The 10196-nt window shown below is 31.9% G+C and overlaps 1 protein-coding gene across 1 annotated transcript in view; it reads right to left on the bottom strand.

Annotated features, from left to right (window-relative positions):
* Positions 1-9203, bottom strand: part of LOC111705783 (MTSS1-like protein) — a 41278-nt gene extending 32075 nt beyond the window's left edge. The window contains exons 1-2 of the mRNA XM_023478449.1: positions 8903-9203; positions 6348-6483 (exon numbers count right to left, since the gene is read on the bottom strand). Coding sequence (XP_023334217.1) covers positions 6348-6483; positions 8903-8977 — 211 coding nt within the window. The 5' untranslated portion in view covers positions 8978-9203. The remainder of the gene's footprint in view (positions 1-6347; positions 6484-8902) is intronic.
* Positions 9204-10196: the final 993 nt, after the last annotated feature.

Raw genomic sequence — 10196 nt, forward strand, 5'->3', positions numbered from 1 at the left:
CCCCCTCCTCCATCTCCATTATCTTTTGCTGTGTACAAAGGAATATCCCCCATCACGTTAGATTTCATTATTTACATTTTTAAAATGAATTTCCTAGTGCTTTGATGTAATCATTTAACCCATGAAATGCATACTCCTGTATTTTAACATTTGAATTTTTAAATTCATCACTTTAAATTTTAACACTTAAAGGGACTGTAAGCGTAGTTTCGATTGACCCTCTATGCGAAGATTGCATTACCCGATTCACAACGGTACCTTAGAAACCTTTAGTTGATCAATAATTTTCTTAAATCCTGTCTAGAGTCAATATCTATGCAGATCATAACACCATGTCTTTCCATTTATTAAGTCCTGTCTAGTGTCTATGACTTTTCCCTCTATTGTGTCTAATATTTCGTCCTAGTAATATCTTCTAAATCTCCTAGAGTAAAGAATAAAGGTATAATCCTTCCCTATTCAAGCTTCTCTGCTTCTCAGTCCCTAGCCTATATTTGGAGACACAGCACATTTATCAAATCCTATTTAGATATATACGTTACAGTATACATTATATTCACACCGAACTCAGTACAAGAATTAAACGTACATTATCAGTGTACTATCAAAACGCATCTTTCTTTATTTTTTTTACACAAATCAAAATATATTTGGAGACACAGAACATTTATTAAATCATATGTACATTACAGTATACATAATGAAAGCACACCTAACTCCATACATAATTTTTTTTTTTAACGAAATTAGGAAAATGTATTTCTCTATCAAGACTGAAGATATGTTAAAAAGCTTGCAAATGGTATTTTTTTATTTGCTCAATAATTTTTCAAAACGACCAATATGTTTTAAACGCGTTGAATATGTTATGAAAAATGTGCTGAATATGTTTAAAAATATGCTATGTAGGATTCATAACGTGCTAAATAATTTAGATATTTCAAAACGTGCTGAATCTGTTTCAAACCGTACTGAATCTGTTTCAACCGTGGTGAATCTGTTCCAAAACGTGCTGGATCTGTTTCAAAACGTGCTGAATCTGTTTCAAACCGTGCTGAATCTATTTCGAAACGTGCTGAATCTGTTTCAAAACGTGCTGAATATGTTTCAACCGTGGTGAATCTGTTTCAAACCGTGCTGAATCTGTTTCAAAACGTGCTGAATCTGTTTCAAAACGTGCTGAATATGGTTTTAAACCTGTTGAAAATTAGCTAAAATTAACTAAGCTTTGGCTGTGTGTGATAAACCTTTGTTAGTTCATTATACAGCGTAAAAACTAGACTTTTTTTGGATGTTTTACAGATGTAAACAACACTCATATTAAAGGGATTGTGAGTGTAACTTCAAGCGAGCCTCCATGCAAAGATGGCAATGCCCGATTCACCCTTTAAAGCGTTGTCTTATAAAGTATGAATTAGATATCAATGTTTATAATTTAGAAAACTGATTATTTTCAAATGTGATTTTGCCACTAAAGGGACTTGCGCATTTTTACTGCTGGAAAACATGGAACCGTTGAGATTCGAGCATTGTTATCTTTGCATGGAGGGTCACTTGAAATTACGCTTACAGTACCTTTAAGTAATTGGTAAAGAGACTAAAGAATTGAGTCTTTGCCACAAACTCAAATTTTCTAAACTCAATATCTGGGTAAACTATTTGATCTTACCGAATTCAAAGGTTGAAAAATGTAAGGTCTGCGACATTGGATTGCAAAGATATTGGGATTAGAAAATCAGAGTTTGTGACAAAGACTCAATTCCTTTGCGATTTACTTAACAATCAATTTATGATTTAAAAAGAAAAATGAAGGCACTGTAGAACAGGTTTTCTCATTTTTACACCCCATCTTTTATAAACAAAATATAGCACTGTGGAGTTGGTAGCACTAGTCTAGTCTAGTCTAGTCTAGTAATTTTAATCAATTAAATCTCAAAAATACAAAATTACTAAATTACTTCAAACCGAGTTTAATTGAGGAAAAGGGGTTTAATTGCAACTAATTGAATTTCCCCCTACATGGATTTACCCCCCCCCCCTTTTTTTGTCTGATTTAGATGGAGTGGGGAAAGCAAAAATCCCCCCCTTTCTCCCTTCTGTCTGGTTTAGGGTGGGGAAATCACATTTATTTTTATAGCTTCCTGTAAGATTCTACTATTGAGACGTCTAGTTCTAGAATATTTTACATGAAAAAACCATATAATGTCCTAATATTCTGCTGAATACAGGATGTCTATATAAACATGAAAATTTAAATAAAATAAAGTATATTTGCCTGCTTTTATATTTTAATATCTTTATTTTATATCCACACTATAAAAAATGTGTAACTTTTTTTCGTACACACTGAGTCGTTACTAACGATCTTTAAGATATTGTCATGTGGAACACCTTGTAATGGCGTTGTACACTGTACGCTGTACAGTCTAAATCATATTAGAATGTGTTTGATCTTTTTAAAGAAATACACAAAAAAACGCAATGAAATATAGTTAATAAGAATTAGAACATTTCATCGTTAAATAAAAAGTTATAAAAAGCTTGTAGTTTATGTAATACATAAATCATGTTTGGTGGCTCTCCTGCAGTACATAAAAATCTTTGCATTTACACCCAATCTTAACATTGGCATTTATACTTGATCTTTATTTTTAAAATCTTTGGTAAATTTTCTCTAAAATCTGATCATAAATGTTTCAGCAGGAAAGGTGGGAGGGAGAGGAAAAGAGTTATGTTCACATATTTAAGAGGGGGAATATGGGGGGAGGGGGGGGGGGTATAAGAGATATTGAGAGAGTATATTTCATTTTATGAAATGTTTTTCTTTTAAACAGATTCAGGGAGGATATAAAAACAACGGGATATTTATTCTTTATTTACTCGGGACATAAATATATTATTTGAGCTTTATATATCGGGGACATAAATAATACTTTTTAAATCGGGTATATAAATTTATTATTTTTATTAAATATGTTACTTTCTAACTAGCTGCAGTGCTAAAATTGTTACATAACAAGTAAAACTAGGACCAATGTTGGCCTGCATATCATCATAATTATTATGTAATATGTTGTAATTTTGATGCCTTCTCTTTACTGTGCTCCGTAATAATGAGTAATGAGTGCATCCGGATAAGTGCGTTCGGATAGTGACTTAGAATAATTGATTCCGGATAAGAGCATCAGAATAAGTGCGTTAGAATAAGTACATAGGGATATATGCCGATTTGCTTTTAACTTTACTGGGGAATTCGTTAGAACCACATAAATGTTTTTAATTTGGTTTAAAAATTCTAAGTTAAGTAACTCGACTTCTGTAGAGTAGGCTTAGATTTCCAGCTTGGGTTTGAAAATTCTAATTTGAGTAGGTTGGTATTAATCATATAATCTCTTGTTCCAAGATTTAAGTATGTCGTTTCAAACACTTCATGTGAGTTAAATATACAGTATTCAAGAGCTTAAGTCATCAAACACTTGAAGTGTAAGCTTTCATATTGGCGTTAATGCATTTTTTCTCGGGGGGGGNGAGCAAGTAAAAGGACAGAAAAAGCAGGGAGGAAGTGAATGGGAGGAGTGGAAGGTTGAGAGCATGGGAAGTAAAGGATAAAAAAGGCAGGGAGAAAGAAAGAGGAGAATACGAAGGTAGGAAGCAAGGGAAGTAGAAGATGGGAAATTAGGGAGGTAGTATGCAAAGTAATAAGCAGGATAAATAGGTTATAAGGAGCGAGTGAAGAGGAGGATAGGAAGGTAGGGAGAAAAGAAAAGGACAAGAAGGTAGGAAGAAAAGGAAAGGGCAGGAAGGTAGGAAGAAAATAAAAGGACAGGAAGGTAGGAAGAAAATGAAAGGACAGAAAGGTAGGGAAAAAACGAAAGGAAAAATAGAAAGGTAAAGGGCAAGAGACGGGGAGGGGGGGGGGTAGGATGGTAAAAAGGAAGGAAACCCGAGGAGAATAGAAATTGAGGGAGCAAGGGAAGGAGAGGATATGAAAGTAGTTAGCAAGGGAAAGGGAGGATAGAAATGTATGGTAAAATTGTGAAGTGGAAGATAGGAAGGTATGGAGAAGGGAAGAGGTGGATAGGAAGGTAGAGAGCAAGGGAAGGGTAAGATAAAAAGGCAGGAATCAAGAGAAGGGGAGGGTAAGAAGGTATAAAGAGGAAGTGTAAGGATAAGAACTGATTTAATCAGCTCCCAGGGTTTAAGTGTTTGTTCTACCCTGGATATATTCAGACCACAGCTCCAAACCTCTACATGCAGATTTCATCAACATCAGAGAGAAAAAGAAAGAGAAATAATTTCAATTCTGAAAACCTTTCGAAGTTGTCTCAAATAATTTGTAATTCATCAAAATGCAGAAAAAAATAGTTTTCTCCGATTTTGGAGATTATTATTTAAAAATAGAAAAGTTACGAAAAATCTTTTTTATTTGAAATTTTGAAAATCTGAAAAATGTATCGCTTTTAATTGCAATATCCAGTTTGTAGATTTACGCCTCCTAAACCCCAATTTTCCATGTAACACAAAACATAAAAGTTGGCCTGTAGAAAAATACTTTAAGAAAACTTTTTTAATTAGTCATATAAAAATAAGAAAAAAATCTAACTTTTTTTGGATGTGATTAATTTTCAAACCAGGAGATATTTACTAGATTTTGTTCTGAAGGGGACTAAAATTTTCGTTTTAGAGAAAAATTTTCCATTTTGGTTTCCACTAAAATTGATTTTTGGATTTGTGCATCAGAGAAAAGAAATCATGTATTTTCTAGACATGCAAACACGACGATATCTTCCTTGATCATCATTTCATCATGAGCTAAAGGGTAAAGTTTTGAGTTGGGCTTGCCAAGCTTTGAATTAAGGGTCACTTAAAATTACGCTCACAGTCCCTTTAAGGCAATGCTCGATTTACAACGATACCCTTAAAATCTTCGACTTTCTCATTAATCTACAAATTTAATTGTTAAACACTTTTTTTGCAAGCTGTTTTATATTAAACAAAAACTATACTTTCTACATAGAACTGGCAGAAAAAAAATTCTCACGAATTTTTGGAAACCGTTTTAAATATAAAGTATTCGATAATGTCAAGTTATACGTAGTACGTATCAGGACAAGAGCTCTATTTACTCGATTAACAGTCAAAGTTTTAAAGGACATTGCCCTCAATGCATAGAGGGTCACTTCAAATCACACTTTCAGTCCCTTTAAATTTTTAATTCTTTTATTCAAATTCATGAAATTTCAGTAAAAAAAAATTTAAATAAATTTACATCGTTTGTGTATAAATAATGATTTATGATGTTAAAATGAAATAATAAAAAATTTCTGAACATTATTTTTTGATAGTTTTAATTATATATTTATAAGGATTAACACATTTTTGAAAAAATATCTACCCCTTGTTACTCAGTTTAAAATATATAAATCACAGCTAGGGTACAGGGCAAGGTTCAAGAACATAAAAGATACATTTATCAAAACCAAATCTTCTGTCGAACACAAATATTTATTTAAAAAAGCGTGTTTTATAAATGTCAATAATCTACATTTATAGTTCATCGTTTCGAAATATATTAATACTCTTTGATTTTAACATTGAATTGTTGCTCTCTTATCGATTTTTTTCCGTGGATTTTGAAAATTAGATTTTAAGGGCAATTTTTTTAATTTTGATCATCCACGAACCTTCCCTGAGGTCTAAGCTCAATCGGTTGAACCATTGAAGTTTACTGGATACAAGACAGACAGACAGACAAGTAAAGTATATATATAGATAAAATAAGTACTAAAATTAGCTCCAATTTGGGAAAATGTACTTTTAATTTTCAAAACTAAAAATATTATTGTGTATTTTGGAAGAGTTGTTTTGAAGCTTATGTGTTTTCATTAAACTTTCAGCTGTGATATCGAGTTATATATTTATATATTGTACAAAAATTCAGATCGAAGGTTGAAAATGGATCGATCAAGATAAGTTTTCATTTATAGGTGTATTTGTAAAGTAGTAATCTTTGTTGTCTGTTAGGATGTTTGTTTGTTCGATCATAACTCAGAAACCTCTTAGCAGCAGATTTGCCGCAAATTTGAATTGGGAACTCAATAGAGTCTGGTTTCAAAATTCTTGGTGAATTTACTGGTACGACTTTGTGCCTTTGTTGCTCCACTAGTTCTGACTATACGTACAAGTTTGAGAAATGGATATTTATTTAGTTTAAAATATTAGCAATTGAAAACATTTTTCTTCTTCTCAATATACTCTTTAAAAATAAGAGTTATAATAAAAAATTTATGATTTTAATCTTTTTTTAATCTTGCGGCCAGTAAGTTTGACGCGTGATGGTTTATTACCTTTAGTACTTGTTGCTGAGTCTGCTAGCTTCTGAAAAGTATCAAGAAATGATCCAAGTACTGTAGTTGTAGAAACAAGCTGGGTTTGCAGTTTAGTCGTCTTCAAAACTAGCTCATCAAACAGGGGGAGTCCAGTCTGGAAATATATTTATATTATGATAAAATTATAATTCTTTCCCTTGTTCTCATATTTATATTTATATTTATTTTATGATAAAATTATATTTATATAATAATCAAACAGGGGGAGTCCAGTCTGGAAATATATTTTTATCATGATAAAACAGGGGGAGTCCAGTATGGAAATATATTACTATCATGATAAAATTATATTTATATAATGATCAAACAGGGGGAGTAAAGTCTGAATATATATTTATACTTTGATAAACATGGAAGTCCAGTCTAAAAATTATATTTATATTATTATCCAACATGGAAGTCCAATCTGAAATCACATTTATATTATGATTTAACATGGGTTGGACAAAATAAATAAATTTTTATTTATGATCACACATTTATTATTATCTTTTTATTTTGTTTGGTTTAGCAAGTATATAGATATATGATACATTTATCAGATAAAAGTGAATATGATATATGATGATGATAATGATGATGATGATGATAATGGTGAAATGAATAATTGTTCTTCACTATTTATTTCTCGGGTTCTTGTTTTAATGCATTTATGGAATATTGTTGTGTTTTTTTAAATAAAATCTTGTCTATGTGTTTACTATATAAAATCTTGTCTATAATTTTACTGTATAATCTTGTCTATGTGTTTACTGTATAATCTTGTCTATGTGTTTACTGTTAAATCTTGTCTATTTGTTAACTGTATAATCTTGTCTAGGTGTTTATTGTACAATCTTGTCTAGGTGTTTACCAATATCTATGTGTTTAGTGTATATTCTTGTCTATGTGTTTACTGTATATAATCTTGACTAACTGTATATTGAAAACTCTTGTCTTTATAAATAACCCTTCTAAGAAAGCTAGGTCAAGTGTATAGAGTATAGACATTAAAGGGACAGTAAAGGAAAAATGAAAGGGGGTATAGGCTGAAAGCTAATCACTTTAGCTTTTCATCGAGACCCTTGAGACGCCTATCTGAAGTTCCTAACTCGAGAGTTGATATAAAGCTGTTTCAAACTTGTACGAAAATGCATATATATACAATTTCGTATAGAAATAGTAGGTTTAAACAGACCATGCTCAGAAAAACAGCAACCAATCTGAAAAAGATGATATCCCAGAGAAAGCTAATTGTAATTTAGGTTTACTTTTATATTTGTTGTTTCTATTTTCAATAGATTTCATTCATAATATTATTTTTACTTCCGTATTACTTGACCAGAAATTCCACCAATTGCAGTGCAGTAAAGTGGTCACGTGATACAGGCAGAGACACGTGACCAGTATACTGCTCTGCCATTGGTGATAGTTCTGGTCACGTGATTTAAGTTTCAGATTTTCAAAATTTTACATATATGAATTTTCGTATAATTATAACACAGTTTTATATCATATTCTCGAGACAGGAACATCAGATAAAACTTTCATGGGTCGCGATCAAGAGCTAAAGTGATTAGCTTTCAGCCTATACCCCCTTTCATTTTTCCTTTACTGTCCCTTTAAGTATGAAAAAGTACAGAATGTAATAGAAACTGATTTATACATTTACAGAGACCATGTATAAAGGTGTGCTGATATACAGTTAGCCATAAAAATACGGAGATACAGGAAGACGACATGATAAAAAACTACTATGCTATTTTTAAAAATATTTTTTAGTCCCAAATAATACTCGCGCGCACGTACCTACAAAGATTTAAAATAAGCTTTAATACCAAGTGTAGATTAAAAATATCATCTATTAAATAAATTTGACCAATTTCTGTCACAGCAAAAGAAAATAATCGAAATTTAGAAAAAAATAGAACTTTTTCTATTTTTATTTATAAATATTGACAATACAATCTAACACGATATGCCAATATGTGATATTTTCTGACATGATAATTAGGATTAAGTTAATTATTCAAAGGGGGTCAGATTACGTAGTTAAAATCCTTATTGGATTCAGGGGGCTTAGAACTCCTATAAACCATTCACCCCACCCCCTTCCCACTTTGGAAAAGTGATAAATATGATTTGCAGGGGTTTTAGCCCCAAAAGGAGGCTGAGCCATTGATTGAGTCCGCCCCAGACGAATTCCTGTAAACCTTCGATCAGGATATGCAATATGTATTTATATAATATGAGAAAACAACTGGTTTATGTTTGAATCCGTGACATTTCAGATTGTAAATAGGATACAAGCCGAGCTCAGAAGGAGGAGGAGGCCTGAAAATGTTTATTTTAAAACTGTCTCCGAATCAAAACATTGAGAGGAAAAAGTAAAACATGAACTAGTTTTTATATCAGAAAATGCGGGAATTTCGGTCAAACGAGGGAGAGGAAAGGGGAGCAAGGGAGTGGGGAGAAGAAAGGGGGAGCGGGGGAGAAGAGAAGGAATGCGCAAAAACTGTCCAATTTTCACATACCTTGCAATCCTGTGCAATTTTTTGCACTAATCCTGCCAAGGAATGCAGCTTCTGAAAATCTGCCTCTTTACTCATTTTTCACTTTTTTCACTTTTTAAAACTTTTTACACTTTTTACACTTTTTTCTGTTTCTTCGCTTCGTTGCACTAATCACTGCTGTTAACACACATTTTAACAAATTAGAAATGTTCTAAAACATTTCCCACAAGGTATAAGAAACAGTTTCATCTTTTCCTTGGGTCTTTTATTTTTCATTTTCACATTTCTCCACGCTTGTTTTCAAAATTTAAAGAAGATTAGTAATATTATATTAAACTTTTAAACAGTTCATAGAATTCTGAAAATAATCTAGATAATAAATTTATGAGAAATATATTTGATATTTCAAAATAAAAGACTAATCATCCACTTTGCTTTCACTACTCCACGTGGACATCATGGTTTAGATATCTTGGTTTAATTATAGTCAGCAAGCTCTCACTTTCAAGCCAGTTTTCTACCATTTAAATGTATTTTATGGTATCTTTACGTTTTTGGGCTTTATGCTTTTAATAACAAACAAACTAACTGTAGAGTATTACGTTTTGTCAGATAAATGTTTAATGACAAATTTTACAGAGTTTATTTCTTAGCAGATTTTCAGGTTTAAGGTGCTTAACCGCAATTATAAGTTTTGGCAGTAAATATCGAGTTCAGTCGCTGAAGTTAAGCGTTATCCCATTCAATCAAAAGGTTCTACCTCTGGAGTCCGAACCTTCTGATCCAGGTTTGAGGAAAACAAGATTGCAACCTATGTTTATGGTGTCTCACTGTATTTAAATGTTTAACAGTAGTCGGCGTTTATATCAACGCAAGGAAGACGAATTTCTATTTAAATTTTTACTTTTAACAAGCTTTTTTCTAATTGCAAGTTTACAAGTGAAGAAAAAAAGGCTGTTAATTTACAGCTTCCCTTTCTTTTCTTGTTGTATGCGTATTCATGTTGTTTGAAAGCTGGGTAGAAATCAAAAATTAAATTGAAGTATTCTTCATTGTATTGATATATACGAGGACTGTGTATATTGAAAAGAGAGAACAAAGGGTATAAAAGTGCAAGAAATATCTAGATCGGTTTATATACAATACATTATATATACGATTTACAGAGAATACAATTTTAAGAAACCTTTAGAAACCAACACAAAGATGTCAGCTAGATACAGGATAAAGAATACAGGATACAGGATACAGGACTAGGATACAGGGTATAGGATTAGGATACAGGACACAGGACACAGAATACAGGCTACAGGAT

The sequence above is a fragment of the Eurytemora carolleeae genome, unplaced genomic scaffold (assembly GCF_000591075.1).
Source record: "Eurytemora carolleeae unplaced genomic scaffold, Eaff_2.0 scaffold616, whole genome shotgun sequence".
NCBI lineage: Eukaryota > Metazoa > Arthropoda > Copepoda > Calanoida > Temoridae > Eurytemora > Eurytemora carolleeae.